General features: G+C 50.7%; 1 protein-coding gene across 2 annotated transcripts in view; it reads right to left on the bottom strand.

The window, feature by feature from the left end:
• Nucleotides 1–18,576, bottom strand: part of LOC135320393 (F-box-like/WD repeat-containing protein TBL1X) — a 49,049-nt gene that overhangs the window by 17,075 nt on the left and 13,398 nt on the right. The window contains exons 1-6 of one of the 2 annotated variants that reach the window (XM_064483484.1): nucleotides 16,130–16,152; nucleotides 8,359–8,504; nucleotides 3,123–3,387; nucleotides 1,408–1,540; nucleotides 896–1,037; nucleotides 89–152 (exon numbers count right to left, since the gene is read on the bottom strand). In XM_064483484.1, the coding sequence (XP_064339554.1) occupies nucleotides 89–152; nucleotides 896–1,037; nucleotides 1,408–1,540; nucleotides 3,123–3,330 (547 nt within the window). In that variant the 5' untranslated portion in view covers nucleotides 3,331–3,387; nucleotides 8,359–8,504; nucleotides 16,130–16,152. Of the gene's footprint in view, nucleotides 1–88; nucleotides 153–895; nucleotides 1,038–1,407; nucleotides 1,541–3,122; nucleotides 3,388–8,358; nucleotides 8,505–16,129; nucleotides 16,153–18,576 lie in introns of those variants that run through there. The other variant, XM_064483485.1, reaches the window with a different exon arrangement.

The following is an 18,576-nucleotide window of genomic DNA, read 5'->3' as shown; positions in this document are numbered from 1 at the left end:
AGCATGTTGACGTCCAAGTCTGCCCATGGGATGATTTCACAGCAAAGCACCTCTTCGCCGACCCCAACATGGGGAAGGCAGGACTTACCGTCTTCCGTCCATATTCTTGCAAAACCATCATATGACCCTGTAGCCAACAGTGTCCCGTCACTCTGTGGGCCAGAGAGAAATAGCAACAGACACAGCTCAGTGGAGGCAGACCTGAAAAGGGGGGCATCTCCCAGCATCCCAGGGCTAGAGCAGCCTGATGTCGGTAACCAGTTCCCACTTAAGACACTCATCAGTCACGGGGGACTACTTTAGCTCACACGGCTCTTCAACTAAAATGTAAGACAGAACAGGCTCCCCAGTAATCCCATCAAGGAGACGAGGGGCCAGGGAAAACACGGGACCACCACTCACCACTTGATGACATCCAAAAAAAAAGTATCGTGAGACTTTTGGAGACTTGGGTGAGCTTTTAAAAATATTTACAAATAGATAAGAGTGGCACTGGTGATGAAGTGACAGGATGTGCAGAAACATGACAGAGAGAAAGAGAAAAGGTCAGAGAAGCTGAAATGCCGAGTGTCTCACACACAGACACCGGTGCTGAGATGTCCAGGTGGAAGGTCATCTTCCCTTGGCCCCACGGCACATGACGTCAGCAGAGCAGCCTCCCCGGGTGACACCAGCAGACCCACCCTGCAAACCCAGCTGCTGTCTGCCCAACGCCCACAGTCTGCTAAGGAGCCCAGAGCCCTGGGGGTGGCACAGGCCTGCCCCTTCCCTGCATCTGCCTGCCCCTTCCCTGCATCTGCCTGCCCGGCTCAACTCCCCCATGCAGCCCTTGCCGAGGCCGCTGGTGGATTTTACTGATGTGAATTAAAGCGTCTAGGTGGCGGCAGAGGCTTACGTTCCAGTCCAGCGAGGTCACGTCTTTATTGCTGGGGACGTCGTGGCCCCCTTCCCGTATACAGTGCCTCAGCACGAGCTGGGTGGAGCCCCCGGTGCTGTTTTCATTCAGGTTCCATATCCTCGCTGTCGAATCTCCGGATCTGCACAAGGAACACACACAGCGATCAGCCTCTGTGTCCAGTGGGAGCAAAGCCCACTGCTCCCCGCCGTCTGGCTACACCAGGCATCCTGGGCATGAGGCCCTTGGTCTTTGTAACACCGCTCACTCCCTGCGGGTTTCCCCTCCTGATGGGAGTTTAGTAATGCTGAATGTCTCTGCATTGCTCCCCACCCCACTGAGAAAACGGCTAGGACTGAAGACTCTTCCTCAGCCTGGGGTACCCGGAGTGCCCCAAGCCTTGGTCCGCACACACTGGGGAGACGGCACACCCAGCAGGAAGGGAGTGCATGTCCCAAGAGTCAGAACGCAGACGCCCAGACCCTGGGGCACGCCCTGCCTGACATCCTTACCCGGACGCCAGGAGATCACTGACAGGGTTCCAGGCACAAATGAACACCTCAGACTCGTGTCCCCGAAGGACTGTGGCTTTGTTGGGTGGAATCTCCACGTCTCCGTCTATTTCCATTGGTTTCGAATGATTATCTGTTGTGGGAAATGGGAAAAGAGGCAGGGCTGACAGACACCAGAGAAACTCATCCCCAGGGCTGATGGTAGTTTTAGAAACACCTGCCTTTTCCACACTAATCCTGTCGCCTCTGAAGCTTGTACTAAATCATGGCTTTTGTGTAATTTAGTAAGTATGTAACATTTGTTTACAGTCTCCAAAATTTGACAGAGGAATAAAAACAGGTATTGTAGGGCCAGGCTAGTTGCTAATATCCCCCAGAACAAGACTGGACAGAAATGACAACAGTCAGCTGGCCCCTGAGAAGGGCCCAAACGTTCCTCCTCTTGACAGGACAAGATGTTTTATCTGGAAGCACCTTTCTGAGGTTATACAGATTTTTTTGAAGACCCCCAATTACAATTACTTTCTGGGGTGGAAGAGCAGCAAAACAAAGACATTTATTTTATCCCAGTTTATTTTCATAATCTTGAGGGTTGTATCTCACGGGACAGGGCAGCCCATAAAAGACATATGGGGACAAGCCACGTACTTCCTTCTTCTTTCCCTGCCCTGTCACTGTGGACCGCGTTAATAGTGACTGTGAGACCCGTGGGTGGGCGGTCTTCCATCTGACCGTAGGCAGACGGCCTTGAGGTCATCCTGTAATACCAGCGCCGGTACAGCCCGCATGGGCTTCACGCTCAGTGCTGGACCTCGTCTCTGGCCCCAGACGGACTAAAAGAATGTGTTCCTCGAGCTCGTGGTCAGGTCAGGCTGCGCCGCTGCTCTTGGAGGGAAATGATTTTTCTTTTTCTTTTAAAAATATTTTTATTTATTTTTACTTTTTAATCACTTTTTCCCTTCCAGTTTTATTGAGATGTAATTGACATACAGCACTGTATACCTCCTTTTTGGGGGGGGGGCGTGGAATTAGGTTTATTTATTTCTTTCTTTCAGTGGAGGTACTGAAGATTGAACCCAGGACCTTGTGCATGCTAAACAGGCACTCTACCCCTGAGCTGTACCTTCCCCCCAAAATGATTTTCAAATAAGGAAGGACACACGCGTGCATAATGCATGTGCGTGTGCGCACACACACAGACACACACACGCACACACACACACACACAAGCACTCTCTGAACTTAGACCCCAGAGCAGTCTCTGCATTTATAAGCAGCAGGTCAAAGTGCAGTCAGCTTCTCCCGTAAAAGTCCAGGCTCTCTGACTTACTGGTCACACACTTGGCGGCAACTACCTAACAGGAAGTAACCTCCTGGCCTTTGCAACCCCCGCACAAGAAGGCACCCGCGGCCTGGGGCCGGTGCCCTCTCAGTGACCGTGAGCTCCCAGCGTCAGCTACTCCAGAATCTGTCCCGGAGGCCGGAGGCCGGAGCACGGGCCTCCACACACACAACTCTTTATGCGGGCAGTGATCACAGGGGAGACAACTGCCTTCTACACCACACGAGTTCTCAGAGCAGCACGATTTCCTCAAGTTGAGGGCGCACAGCAAACAGCACCCTGTCTGAGGACTTGCATGGAAACCAGAGCGGGAAGCCCTGCCGCGATTCCGAGCCTAGGGGCCGTCAGGGCTGCGAGCCCGGCTGGCACTCACTCATCGCGTGCGCTCCGTTCTCCTCGCCGTTGACTGCGGCCTCGCCGTTCTTTGGTGGGTTCTGCTGGGAAACCGCGGCCGGGGCCGCCGGGGCCGCCGGGGGGGCCGCTGCCGCCGCCGCCGCCGCCGCCGCGGCCGCCGCACTGGCCTGCTGCTGCGCCAGCTTCTCCCGGAACGCCTGCTGCCGCGTCTGCACCACGTCGGGCATCACCGCGTCGATCAGGGACAGGGACTCTATGGGGCGGCCGTCGAACACCGTGCCGTCCTGGGGACAAAGCCCGGGCGCAGGCGTCAGCTCGGGCACAGCGCCGGCCCGTCCGGGCTCTGCCCTCCGGCAAGACAGGCGCAGGGCCCGGGCAGAAACGCGGGCGCCCGGGAGGTGCGGGGCTGCGGAGGAGGCTCGGCCTGCCCGGGGACCCGAGACACGCAAGGACTCCCGGCGGGCAGAGTGGGTGCGGCGGGCGAGGGCCGCATCCCCGGAGGACTGGTGTCACTGCTGCGTCAGCGGGAGGCCCGAAGTTCCCGAAACTGACCAACCCGAATCCTAGCGTCAGGGACACCTGAGCCCTTTCAGGTCCTGTCATGGGAAGAGGGCTACCCCTGACGCAGCAGTTTGCAAAAAGGGGTGGGGTGGGGTGGGGGGGATTTTACCCCCTTAGGGGACAGTGAGCAAAGTCTGGAGCCATTTCGGTTGTCACATTGGGGAGGTGCTGCTGCCATGCTGTGGGCACAGAGCAGGGATCCTGCTCAACATCCTTCAGTGTTCAGGACGGCCCCACAGCAACGACTCACCTGGCCCTCAAAGATCAAGAGTGCCGAGGGTGCGAAACCCTGCCCAGACGCTAGGACAGTGTGCAACTAGTCCCCGCCTAAGTGACAGAGGTGGCTCTCTGGAGGCCTCAGGTGTGAATTACAGATTCCTGCACCACTGAGGATCTGATTCCTAATACATCTGTCCACCTGAGCTAATACAGTACATATTCACAGCCGTCTGAATTGCCTTCCTGGGCTCAGGGTGTTCACTAACTCAGCCGTGATCTGCTAACAGCAGCACTGTCTTCTTCCAATACCTACTTTTTGAACCTCCTTTGTGTCTCTGGTTTCCATCTACCATGAAAAAATTACCATACACATTTGAAAACACAGGAGAGAGATCTTTCCTTAGAAAGTGCTCCAAATACTAGTCACATGAACCTCAGCGCCTTTCAGTTGTGACTGCTGGACGTGCAAAGCGTTTCTGCACATTTCCTCATAAATTAGGAAGAACTGAAGGTATGAGTTTCAGCTACACAATTTCTAAATGAAACCTCACCCCAGTTGACTACTGGTTACTTTACAATATTTGAAAATAAGGAAACAATACTGAACGAGGGAAAGTGTAGCCAGGCACCTGGTCAGCCACCCAGTTCTGGCCACAGAGTGGCCAATGTTGACCGACTGGCCAGCCAGCTTCTACGTCACTTCTCTTCTTCATATACTCATGCCCCAAATGAATGACGATTTCACAAAAGGTACTAACTGCCCAGAGTAATAAAACACTCCTGGTTTAAACTCTAAAAGCACACCTCAGTTTAACAACTGGAAACCCAGGTGACAAATGAGACAATCTTTCATTCGTCTCTGGACATACTGCATTTTGAATTGCCAAGGGAGAGAAGGTATGGGGGAATCTCAGCAGATGAAAGACATGGACACTAGGGTAGGGGCAGGGAAATTCAGTCGCAGCATCCGAGCTGGTGGGGCCTCCGGGGTCCTGTACTCCTATCTCACGCTTGTTTGTTTTGCCAAAAAAGACTAGCTGGGGCCTCAAGGAGCCAGTGGAAGATCCTGGGCATCCAATGTAAGAAAAGGAAAGAGGAGACTGCCTGTCGTCAGGCAAGAAAGAGCACAGGAAAATATCAGATAAGGAAAGTAAAAGCAAAACCTCTTTTAAAATCACAACAAAAAAATAAAATACTTAGGAAAAACCCTGACTGAGGAGGTGAAAGACTTATATGCTGAGAAATATAAAACATTGAGTAAGGAAATTAAAGATGATTTAAAGAAATGGAAAGATGTCCCATGCTCCTGGATTGGAAGAATTAATAGTTAAAATGGCCATACTCCCCAAAGTAACTTATAGATTAAATGCAATCCCTATCAAATTACCCAGGACATCTTTCACAGACCTAGAACAAATAATCCTAAAATTTATATGGAATCACAGAAGACCCAGAATTGCCAAAGCAACAGTGAAGAAAATGAACAAAACTGGAGGAAAAACCCTCCCAGAATTCAGACTGTACTACAGAGCTACAGTACTCAAAACAGCATGGTGTTGGCACAAAAGCAGACATACAGATCAATGGAACAGAACCGAGAGCCCAGAAATGAACTCATATACCGATGGTCAATTAATATTAGACAAAGGAAGCAAGAAGATACAACAGAGAAAAGTCAGTCTCTTTCCCAAGTGGTGTTGGGGAAGTTGAACAGCTGCATATAAATAAATGAAGTCAGTACATTCCCTCACACCATACACACAAATAACCTCAAAACTGCTTAAAGACCTAAACACAAGACACCTTTAACCTCCTAGAATAAAACGCAGGCAAAACATTCTCCGACATAAATCTTAGCAGCGTTCTCCTAGGGCAGCCTATCAAGGCAACAGAAATAAAAGCAAAAATAAGCAAACAGGACCTAATTAAACTTACAAGCTTTCACACAGCTTTTGTATTAAACAAAACAAAAAGACAACCTATGGAATGGGAGAAAATATTTGCAAATGATGCTTAATTTCCAGAATATACAGACAGCTCATACAACTCAATAACAACAAAAAACCCCCAAAACCCAGAAAACAATCAAATCAAAAATAGGCAGGAGACTTAAAATAAACATTTCTCCAATGAAGACATACAAATGGCCAACAGGCACATGAAAAAATGCTCAATACTGCTAATTATCAGAGAAATGCAAATCAAAATTACAATGAGGTATCACCTCACACCAGTCAGAATGACCATCATTCAAAAGTCCACAAATGATAAATGCTGGAGAGGGTGTGGATAAAAGGTAATCCCCCTACCCTGTTGGTGGGAATGTAGTTTGGTGCAGCCATTATGAAAAACAGTGTGAAGAATCCTTAAAAAACTAAAAATAGACTTACCCTATGATCCAGCAATCCTATTCCTGGGCATATCTGGAGGAAACTCTAATTCAAAGAGATACATGCACTCCAATGGTTGTAGCAGCACTATTTTCAATAGCCAAGACATGGAAACAACCTACGTGTCCATCAACAGAGGACTGGATAAAGAAGTTATACTGTGTGTTTGTGTGTGTATAATATACTTTATACTATTATTATTTTATACTATACACACACATTAAAATACTACTCAGCCATAAAAAAGAATAAAATAATGTCATGTGCATGGACCTGAAGACTGTCAGACTAAGTGAAGCCAGAAAGAGAAAGGAAAATACTGTATGATATCACTTACATTTGGAATCTAAAAAAATGAGGCAAATGAACTTGTTTACAAAACAGAAATAGACTCACTGACATAGAAAACAAATTTATGGTTACCAAAGGGGGAAGGAGTGGGTGGAGGGATAAATTGGGAGTTTGAAATTTGCAGATACTACTATATGTAGAATAGATGGACAGCAAGGTCCTACTGTATAGGACAAGGAACTGTATTCAATACTTTGTAATAGCCTATACTGAAAAAAGAATATGAAAAGGAATACATTTATATGTGTAACTGAATCACTGTGCTGTACACCAGAAATTAACACATTGTAAACTGACTATATTTCAGTTAAAGAAGACTATGCAGCTAAAACTTTTTTAAAAAGTACAGGATAGGCAGACACACGGTGTTTAAACGGGTTTTGGAAAACAACAGAGGAACCCACGTGACAAAACACAGGTAACAAAACACATTACTTCTGTAGTTTTAAAAGCTAAAGAGAAAGCGGAGTTAAATGGAACAAACAAGGCAGGCTTAAAAGGATGAGGTCAGTTCAAAGGAAGGGAGGATGGAAGAAAACGGTAGAAAGATTCAGGGAGATGTGTCCTAGGGTGATGGGACCTTGGGAGGGTCAGCTGCAGGAGCCTGTGACCCTGGAACATTTGGTGGCAAAGAGGAACACATGGGCATCCAACGGCGTCAGCTGTGCAGGACTGACTGTAAGGGGATTTGGGGAAGCTGGGTCGGGAAAGTGAGCCTGACCGAGGCGGGAGAAATGAGGCGCAGAAAAAGAGGGGGGGAAGTGCGGCAAAACTGAGACGGACTGACAGAGATGCTAGGAGGGCCGCAGCAGTCACAGGAAGCCCTGGGCATCTTTACAGGAGAATCCCAAGAGCAAAGCAGAGGGGGGTGAGGCAAACTGTTTTAAACCAAAATAACTCATTTACAAACTGGTGTAAAATTGGCCCAATACTCACTGTGACCCAATCTACAAAGAGGCAGGATATGTACACAAACTGGAGGGACTTAAATTTATGATGATTGTTCCAGCAGGTCTGCTATGGACGCGATAACAAACCATCCCTTGAAATCCTCTTTAACAACAGGCCCCATTTCATCTCCCCGATTCTCTATTGTGCCGTATGTGGGGATTACGGGAAATATATTAGATGCTACGCAAATGTTTTGGGCCGGGGTCCCCTCTTCAACTGAACTGCTCAAAGAAAACAAGAAGGAAGGGCATTTTCTGTGCACGTGCAAGGCCCGTGCCTGCCTGGAACCACATGAATTTGAACGGCAGGACATGCACGATCCGTGGATTTTTTTCAATACGTAAACAACTGTGTTTACCATCCACCGTTGGTAGAATCCGCGGTTGCAAAATTCGCGGGAACGGGATGCCGCGTATAGGACCTGAGCACTACGAATTTTGGTATCCATGGTAGGTCCTGGAACCAATCTACGGAGGATACCTGGGGACAACTGTATAAAGCAGTTGAAAATTTGCGGCGCGTGTTTCAGACTGGGCAGTGTATTGTGATATTGAGAGGATCAGTCGACAACCAGCCACGCTGCGCATGGATACAGCAGCACCACCGTCTAAAGGGCCTTGGAAGCTCGCTCCAGGGGCAGCGTAGGAGCCGCAGCCCCTAACCCAACCAAGTACTAACGCGAAGGGATAAAAAGCCCTCCCCGCGGCTGCGGGTAAGGAACTGCGCGCTAGGGTTGGATGCGTTTCCCCAGCTCCGCCCCGTCTCCCGGGCGTCCGCGCATACCTCGTTGATGCTGATCTCGGCCTCCACATACTGCAGGCCCTTCTGCAGGATGGAGATGAGGGCAGCCGGTGGCACTAGCGTCCCGTTGATGTTGGACTGGCTGATGTGGCTCTCGATACCGAATGTGAACGCCGAGTGGGAAAAACCTGCAGCAAGACAGGGGCGCCAGGGTCCGTGAGGCCTGGGCTGACGGGCGGAAGGCACAGCCACTAAGCAAAGGCGACACCGCGCTGATTTCAGACGTGCCTACTTATTGGGGCGGGAAGAGGCTGTGGACGCTGGGCTGCTGACGTGGGGTGTCGCGGGCAGGGTCAGGCAGAGAGAGGGAAACCTGTGCTTGCACGGGACCGAAGAACAGCTGTAAAGGTGGAGCCCTTTCGTTGTTACTAAAAGAAAAACAGAGGCCGGATCTGCCATGGTTACACATTTCTGTTACAGAAATCAGACTCCACTGCTCCTTCCGCTGTGTCTATCTGTGCTCCGCTCCCAGTCCTCATGGCAAATGAACCTCACCACCAACTGGGCCAGGAAAAAGAGGCTGTTCTGGACCCACCGGTGTGGACTTGAGTCGTCTTACAGAAAAACTGGGAATTTCCCTTTGGCTAAGATGTGCTGGCTCCCCTCCCCCGCCCACACCGCCTCCACCCCCATCAGCCGTTTCTGTAGAAGCTGGTGATAACACTTGGCAAGACAGATGTCTGTGTGCTGGCAGACAAGGTGTGGATGGAGCCGCTTGGATGAACACGTGGGGAGGAAAGTCAGGATGGTGACTGCACAAAGAAGGTGGCAGGGCAGAAGGCTCTAGGGGTCTGAGTTGGGGAAGAGGTTGTTCCGAGGCAGAGTTCCCTTCTGCTCTGTCAACCCTCGCATGTGGGGGTCCTGGGAATCCTGCTCCCAAGGTATCTCGGCTATGAGCACCTTCCCGTCAACACCGGCTCATCCTGCGTGCTTGGGGGGTCACGGGGGTCTCCCTGCCTCTGGGGCCTGCACACAGCCTCCCACACTCCCATTCCTAGGACACCACCTCCATCAGCTGAACAGGGAGGCCAGCTGGGCCTGGCTTCCACCAGATTCATCATCCTTGGTGCTCCTGCCTTTCATTATCCAAATACAACCAGACTTTGCAATAAACGAAACGCTCACCAGATGGGAATGTTCCTCCACCGAGATTTCTGTCTGCAGTCTCCACCCTTCTCTCTCCCCACTCCCTCCTCCTCAGCCTCTCCTGTTCATGCTTATGGTCTGATTATTAAAAGTATAGAAAATATGCAGTTGATTGATATTTCTTTCAAGAGCAGTATCATAACGGCTATTGATTTCTGTAAATGCCTTCACAAAACTGTAACCACCTAAATTAGATTGCACAGGAGAGCCGCCTGGAGGCTCCCTTCCCCACAGGGCCCCTCTGCTCCTGCTCTCTGAAGGAGGTGAGCAAAGGCCCTTTACTATCGGCCTCATCTTTTCCTTCTAACTTCTTTCCTCTCTCTCTGCCCTTCCTGTCCCCTACCCACTCCTCCAGAAGACAGCAACCACCCCTGTGTTACCAATGACTCTGTTCCCTGGGTCTCTGCCACCCCACACAACATGTCACCTCTAAGCCTTTATCACTGTTTCCGGCAAGGTGTAGACTAGAAAAATTGCAGGTTAACGGATGGAGCAGGACCAAATGGGTTCTTGGCCTGATCACCGCCCCCCACCCACCTCATGGACCCCTGCCTACAAACACACTCTGGGCCACAGTGGTTTCTCTCTCTCTCCTAAGAATTCATCACTTCGTGGCTGACAGCGCCACTCGCCTTTTCTAAATTTGTGTCTCCATCAGCTGATGGGAAAGAACCCTGGACCGAGAGCCATTTCTTATCCTCCTGGTACCTTCATAAGGTCTAATGCAGGACCACATCCACTGCAGTAGTAATAATTAAAATAACCCGAGCCAGCCCTTACACGGTGCCTTGGCCAAGTGACACTCCTAGAACTTGCTCCAAATTCATGTAACCCTCTGCAGTCATTCCCTCGAGCTCCTCTTTCCCTTTGACCAACCAGGTGCCGCAATCTCTTGAGGGTAACTGACAGACCCCAGTCACTAGCTCCAACCTTGGGCAGTGGGACACCGCTCTGAGCCCACCATCAAACTCCACCTAGAAACTTCTACTGAGTGTTCCACCAGCGCACAGCTTTGACTGCTGACCGGGGCTCCTGGCAAATATATCTCAGGGACCAGTGGAGCACCTATGGATGAGAGTCAAGCTTTTTGTGTCTGTCTTAGTCCATTCGGGCTGCTATACCAACATACCACAGACTGGATGGTAAAAGGAACAGACATTTATTTCTCATAGCTCTGGAGTCTGGGAAGTCCAAGATCCAGGTGCTGGCAAATTCAGGGTCTGGTCAGAGTCCATGTCCTGGTACACAGTTGTGACCTTACGTAGAGGAAGGGGTGGGGGAGCTCTCTGGGACCTCTTTTATAAGGGCACCAATTTCATTCATGAAGGTCCCACCCTCATGACCTCATCACCTCCTACAGGCTCCACCTCAAAATACCACAGCGGGGACTACGTTTCAACGTTATGTATGGGCAGGGAGATAAAAAATTCAATCTACAGCAGTATATTCTACGAATTCACTACTCACCCTTCAAGCAGCACCCGGCCATAGAAACGCTAGTGAAGGCACACGAGGCACAGCAGATTCTGACCACATTACCACCTTTAACCAAACCTGAATGCTTTGTGTCCATGATCTCAGTCTTCACAGTAGCTGGCCCAAGTGGTGGTATTGTTTTATACGCAAGAAGGGCACATGTGGGAGAAATGAAACAACCTGTCTAAGGTTCACAGACGTGATGAGAGCTGAACTACAGTCTCGACTCTGGACTGTGTGATTCCAAGATTCACCTTCTAACCTTACTGACTCTAAAAGCCACAAGCACAGGAACCAAAAGCCTGAAATTCCCTGGGTGGATGCCAGCTCTGTTCCCAGCTGGACCCCCGGCGACTTTAATCAGCAGCAGCTGCCCCAGATGCAGCCCAGGCAACGTGCAGAGAACAGGGTGCAAACCCACTTCTCACCCGAGACTTGAGAATGTTCCTGATGTCTGTCTTTATCTGGGCTGAGTATATAGTTTGGTTGCAGAACTTTCTCTCTGCACGTGCTACTGCTCTTCATGTGGATTCCGTTTCTAGAACACGCCGATGACAGTATTCAGTGAAGGATGGTCGGAAGAAGGGGATGGAGCAGTGAAGATGAACGGGGGTGTGGGAGCCTGAGGCTTCTGTAAAAAAGGGCTGAAAACAGCCTGCTGGGATGATGTCCCCTGACGGAAGCAAAATGATGACTAAGCAGGATAAAGCTCCACACGGGAACTTTGACCGTGAACGTCTGATGAACACCTGGGTCCACTATTGGAGACGACAGTAAACGGAGACGGAAACTACGTATCTTCATAAACCCTCGCTGCAGTGTTCCACGTCACTGCTGAAAGAAGTCTTCCTCCTGGCTTAAATTTACATTAGTTGCATTTCTTTGGTAGGACCTATGTGTGGCCTCTAAATCAACGGTTGTTTTCAGTCCATTTGTCTTTAAGATTTTCTCCTCGATTGCTGGCTGGCCTGATTTGGTCACGGCAAGTCAGAGGGCCAGGCAGACACGGCGTCAGGAGCGCTGGGTTCCCTGCTCGCTCTGGCATGTGGGGGCTGGGCCTCCGTGTCCCCTCCTACGGTGTAGGGGTGAGTAGGACCTCCAGGACCTGAAGGGAGAAGCAGAGGCGAGCGCAGCAGGACGCAGACACTCTTCCATCTGGAGAGAAGAGCACAAGCTAGTGGAAACGTCCCTTTTCATGTTGCCTTGTACATGCGACAAGGACACTGGATGAGACGGTCGCTAAGGTTCTTCCCTGTTCATTCACGGTGGAACAGGGGGAAGGGTCCACAGACTCTGGATGGGAGGCCTGCTTGAGCACTTCCTATTAGACCACGGGGCTGCAGCCCTGCCAGGTGCCAAGGTGCCATCTCGGAAGACTGGCATCTCCAGGCAGGAGTCTCTCCTGGGGCTGGCCCGGCCTCCACCAGCACCGGCGCCCCAGCCCTCCCAGTGGGACCCCAGGGCGGTGAGCACGGGCATCGCAGGTTGCCGGAGTGCTGTGACTTCCGTGCCCTATGCCTCTTTGGTTTCCCCTCAGCTTTCCATGCACCTCTTCTTCTGCCCAGCAGGACGGGTGGGAACGAAGAACAGAATGTCAGTGACAGAGATGGAGATACTCAGAACAGGGTCAATGGCAGGTGTGGAAGTTGGTAAAAAAGAGCAGAATCAAGAGCTTGCTGGTACCTTGATGGAAGACCCGTGTGAGGGCTCAGTGTGAGTGTCTGCTGGTGTCTACCGCCTGGCCAGCCCGGAGCGACTGCTGAAGCCGGCAGACCTGCCTCCTGCTTGGTAGGAGGTGCCCCTGGTGAACCTCCTAAGCACAGGGTTTCTCAGCAGCAGCACAACTGACGTCTGGGCCCGGGCATCCTTTGCTGTGGGGGGCTGTCCCGTGCACTGCAGATGTTCAACAGCACCCCTGGTCTCCACCCACTGGATGTCAGCAGAAAGCCTCCTCCTAGTCGTGACAACCAAAACTGTCTGCAGATACAGCCCACCTGATCCTGCCCTGGTGGGGAACCAGTGACCTAGAGGAACCACACCCCCAGGACACAATCCACACGTCTACACTACTCCCATTTCTGCCAGATTTATAAACAGCATGAGTGGACTGCTGCCATCGAGAATCAAATCACAGCATCCAGACAACACCCAGCAATGGGGGGATAACCAGACGAAGTGAAAATACCTCTGAGCAGAAAAGGGTATAATCATGATAAACTGGGAGAGGCTGAAAGCAAGCACTACATTTTACATAAAGCACGGGAAGATCGTCAGAGTGAAGTCCTTTCCATTTGGGATGAAAGGTGTTCCCGTCCCGTGAGGGAGGAAAACAGAGTGTGCAGGAAGGTGCCTCGTCCAACTGGCAATAAAAACAGATTTAAGACAAACCAAGTACACACTCCGTGTTTCCTGCAAAACCACCAAACCACACCCCTTTCACAAACAGCTTCACAAATCATTCGAGCTGTGCAGTGAACCATCCTGCCCAGTTAATGTCGGCCTGACTCATCAGCAAACCCTGCTGAACGATCACTCGCTAGCCCTCAGAAGCACTGCTTACTCGGCGGAGAAAAGCAGACACGTAATGCTCGGGCAGCTGGGCCGGTGTCTCTACACCTTCAGCCGGAGCAAATACCAAGGGCACCAACTGGAGGCATTAAATGCAGAAACTTTATTATTTAGTGGACTCCTGGAATATGGGCAACTGTCCAAAGCCAATGGGCAGGATACGAAAATTGTTTAGAACAGAGACAGGCAAGCTGAGGGCCACACTGCCTGTGTCTGTAAATAAACTTTACTGGAACACAGCCGCGCCCGTGAGTTGATATATTATGTATGGCTCCTTTCACACTACGATGGCAGAGGTGAGGAGCTGCAACAGAGACAGTACAGACCACAAAGCCAAAGATACTTACTATCTGCTGCTTTACAGGGAAAGTGTGCCGGCCTGATTTTATATATATACATATTCATGTGTACACGCAAACACAATCACACACACACAAACAAGCATCATGGCCTCTCAGGTGCCTCCTTTCATTTCTTTCTGCTATGGACTGTTTGTCTCCCCCAAATTCCTGTTGAAATCTTAACCACCAATGTGACAGTACTAGGAGGTGGGGCCCTTTGGAAGGTGAGGAGGCCACGAGGGTGGAGTCCTCAGGAATGAGGTTAGTGCCCTTATAGAAAAGACACCCCGGAGCTCCTATATCCCCTCTTACTGTGTGGGGCTGCCTGGGAAAGACGGCCATTCCTGAACCACACTGTGGCCAGTATTTGCTACTATAGGAGGGTCTGTACGCTGATTTCAATGGTTCTCAGCCTGTACCCTTAACATGAGCAAAAATTCAGTTCACAGTTATATTGGTAGGAGTAAATGTAACTTTCCTCCCGTAACACCTTCTCGGCCTTCCGGCGGCCCCACGGACCGCGCCGGCACCGTGGACACCTTGGCCTCGGGACCCGAGAAACCAGCGTGTGGGCTCCCCGTGGCCCACGCTGCTCTGTCACAGCGGCCCGAGGCCCTGACACAGTGCTCTGCTCAGACAGCAGCACTGGAGCAGCGGTGGCTGGTGCTCAGTGACGGCTCCCTCTGTGTGCGGCAGTGGACAAGCCGTCCAGGGGCCATCGGGGGAACACAGAACTGTCGCAGTAACCTCACGGACGCGCCACAAGGAACCTAGTACTTTCCCTTCTTCTCAAGAGCAGTGATGAGCCTCCATCCAGGGCCAGACCTCTGGCCCGAGCACGGTCCCGAAGCCCCTGCCCGCCCTGTCCATAGCTGGGGCCATCTCTCCCTGCCTCCCCAGGGCCTCAGCTAGAAGCACACACCTGCTTTCCCACAGGACGACTCTGCTTCTGTTCTGGGCTCCTGGTCTAGAGCAGTGGTTCGTGGTTCTCGAGCAAGGGCGATTCTGCCCGCCGGGGGTGGAGGGAGCTTTCAGCAGGGTCCGGAAATACTCTCCTGTCCCCGGGGGTGTGTACGCAGGTGCTGCTGGCGCTCAACAGGGAGAGCCCAAGGATGCTGCTGGCAGCTACAGGGCACAGGGCCGCTCTCTAAGCCAAAGAGCGGTCCGGTCCAGAACGTGAGCAGTGTGAGGCCGAGGAACCCTGTGCTCAGTACCCTCCACCGCCGCTGAGCCTCCCGAGTCACCATGGCCGCAGCCGGCCTCCCTCCTCCACAGAAGCCGTCGTTGACCCTGACTGCTCTCTGCTTCGAGCCCCCACCCACCCCCACCCGGGCAGCGCTCCCCCACCCATGCCTTGTATCTTGTGCCACGGGCAGCCTTCTCCTCATTCCGGTCCATCTCCCAGCTCCCAAGAAGGCTGACGCTCCTTGAAGGCAGGAGGCCCATGTGCATTCACTTTATAACAAGGAGCAGTCGCCTCAGTACAGCGGCTGGGGCTCAAGGCAGATTTGAGAAAGGGCTGGGAGACACTGGGGAGGCTGATGGAAATGAGGGTGGTAAGAAACTGAGAAAAACCGAGTCCTCATTATTTTCGGAATACAAGCCTTTCAGGAGGACAACAATGATTTAGGTAGAACAGCACAACAGAAGGAAAACAGCTTTTAGACAAAGATGACAGTAACATAAGCGAGTCTCAAAACACCAAAGAGGGTTCTTGGCTGTATGTGTACACCTGAATTAAAAAGCCATCACATGATTTGACAATAATAAGAATTAATAAAGGCAGTGGTATTAAGTTCTTACTATGTGTATCAGCCCTTTTCATGAATTAGCTTAGAGAGTTGGCAAAAACTCAAGTTAATGTCTTGATAAATCCCTATTAAAGATGGGGAAACCGAGTCACAGAGCAGTTCAGTGATTTCTCCGAGGGCACACAGCCACACACAAATGAAATGTGTTCAGAAACCTCTAAATGATTCAAAGTGGCATCCTTTTAAAAAAAGAGGAAGAACATGATCTAATCAGTAACACCATTTGTATTTCAATTTCAACAAAGTAAGCTGCAAAAAAGGTCTGCACTGCGAAAACTAGGCCGAATGCTTTCAATATGAGAGAGGCAAACAAAGATGAACTGTATAAAGAGGGCTATGTTAGGAACCAGAGACCGCAAACAAAATCAGGTGCTGCGATGGAGGAATTTGGTGCAGTTTCGTTCTACTTACAGAGAGAGGCGCTCCGAGGCTGGGGCCTGCCTTCACTTGCTTCCCTGCCTTCTTTTCTTGACTAAGGAACATGCAGAATTAGATGATCTCCAAGGCCCCCTTCACCCCTTTCCATTCTAAGACTCTTTGGAGAGGAGAAAATGAGCTCACTGTCCCAACCAAACCCACAGGACTTTAATTTATGGAGGTGAGTGAGCAATGACACGGAGATTAAGGTCGCTGAAAGAAGAATCTAGCACAATTCCCGCGGGAAGGGGCCAGCCGTGCCATGCCACCAGGGCCACCAGAAACATCATCACAGGCAGGGACCAGAACGCCAACAAACAGAGAGAAAGGAACCGAGACCACGTCTTTATGAATACAGGCAGGGGGAGTGCCAAGGCTGGGATGTCCCCTATTGGACAGGAAGTGAAAACACACACATTAGAAGCTGTGGTTAGGAGGTCTGTAGTACAATTTTCACGCACCCTCGGAAGCTGCCTTGTGAGAGAGAGAGGTCAACAGCTCTGGCCCTTGGTGCAGCCCTATGACTAATGAGTGCCAATCAGCCACTGGTCACCCACTCGTCAACATCCAACTGGCTGCAGAGAAAGGGCTTTACAATGGAGTCATTCTGGAAGTGCAACTGTGGACTGCTGATTTGTACGCAGCACTTCCTTGTGTCTGTAGCATCCCTGTACCCGGCAGAGTCAGCAGAGCCTCCCCGCTATCAGTACTTCCTGGATCATAGTTTCTGCGACAGAACCTCGGCTGCCTGGGAAGCAGCCCGCCTCTGTCTTGGGGTGGGGTGGGGGGAACAGGGTGACTCAGGCAGTGGGGGCGGGGAGGGGACTGATAAAAATAAAGATGGGAGAGGGGCCAAGGGCGGCGAAGTGGTAGCTGGGTCAAATGACTCAGACAGGAACATACACACACACACACACACACACATACACACACACGGAGTTAAGGGCTGTAAACAGAAAAGGTGGGAGGATAAGAAATCACACCGTCATCTTTGGGGGCTAACTTATTATCGTTTCATGTCTTCTTTTTGGAAATGATAGATTAGTCTCACCAGAGACTCACATTTATGGTCTGAGAAGCAATTCATAACCATAACCTCTAGGTGCAACCGTGGTCAAAGGCACAAACATGCTGAGTTTTTTCTATTTGGCAGTCCACATCACTGTGCACATTCATATCAACTTTATATTTCAATGTGTTTATCTGAAAAAAAAAAAAATCCTCCAGTCCAAGCCCTCACCTTCTGTCCTAGTTCTCTGACATTTCACTGCAGAAAACTAAGTGCAGGGAGGGCGGCTTTGTGTGCTGCAGACCTGTTCCTGCTGACCTGCTGTAACATGGAATTTAGTGTAAAATGGAACTGCCTTGGATGGCGCCCAAAAGAAATACCAGAAGGGCCTCGTTAAAACAGGGTTTCACTTGTAACATCTGGCCTGGACACTGGGGGTGGCGGCTGAGTACAGCTCGGGCCGCTGACTGTTGCAGACCGCGGGCCCCGCCAAGTCTTTTAATACCCCCTAAACATGGGAGGCATCCAGGAGGAGAGAGCATTAGTCAGGTTATAAACGAAGGTTGCTACTTCCTCCCGGGCCAGTACTGGCTGGGGGTGAGGCCATGCCCCACCCTGCCGGGGAGGGAGGCTGCTTTCCTTGAAATGCTCACTGAGAACTCAGCTCCGGCTTCTACACTCAGAGAAGCAAGGCTTGGAGCTGGTTCCTTCTGGCACCATTGCCCCAACAGCTTTGAACCCTCACAAAATTTGGATTCGACGTTTGTTAATGGGCAAAGAGAAGTGTGAATGCCAAACCAGTCATTTACAAAGGACAGCACCATTGAAGATTATAATAAAAAATTTAACATATGACTTGGTGACAAGCAAAGAAAGCAAATTGGAGGACAGAGGAAGTAAGTCACATCACTGTATGCTGACCCAGCTGCTGTTCTCCCCCGGGATCTCTCCCAGGCCATTTTCCCTATGCAAATTAATTTTTAAGGTGTAAGTCTTGTGGTCCTAGAACTTTGTATCCATGTTCTTTCTCACCTCACACAATCTAAGCACTTCCCCTGGCTCCTAACAGGTCTCAATAGCCAGCATCTTGATTGTTTCTCAATTTTCACTGAGCAGATACATCATCCTTAACTCCCATGACCTCCAGCTTTACTTTCAAAACCTAACCAATGGCTTCCCATCTGAGAACCTGGTGTTCATCTGCTGCCAACTCAATGTTCTGGAACTTTCTCCTCTTCCCTCCTGCCCTGTGGCCCTTGTCCCTCTCACGAAGATGGTGCCTCCTCCCTGAACACGCCAGGTGTTGCCGAGCCTCATGGCATTAACTCAGACTCCAGATTTTGCTTGAAAGGCTCTTCTTCCTCCTTTGACTGAAACATTCTAGCTCAAACATTCCTCCTCTCCGCACCTTTCCTGTGCTCCTTTGCGAACA

This window comes from Camelus dromedarius, chromosome Y, assembly GCF_036321535.1.
Source record: "Camelus dromedarius isolate mCamDro1 chromosome Y, mCamDro1.pat, whole genome shotgun sequence".
In the NCBI taxonomy this organism is placed as follows: Eukaryota; Metazoa; Chordata; class Mammalia; order Artiodactyla; family Camelidae; genus Camelus; species Camelus dromedarius.
Note: the sequence above shows the minus strand (reverse complement) of the source record. Positions and strands in the feature narration are given on the sequence as shown.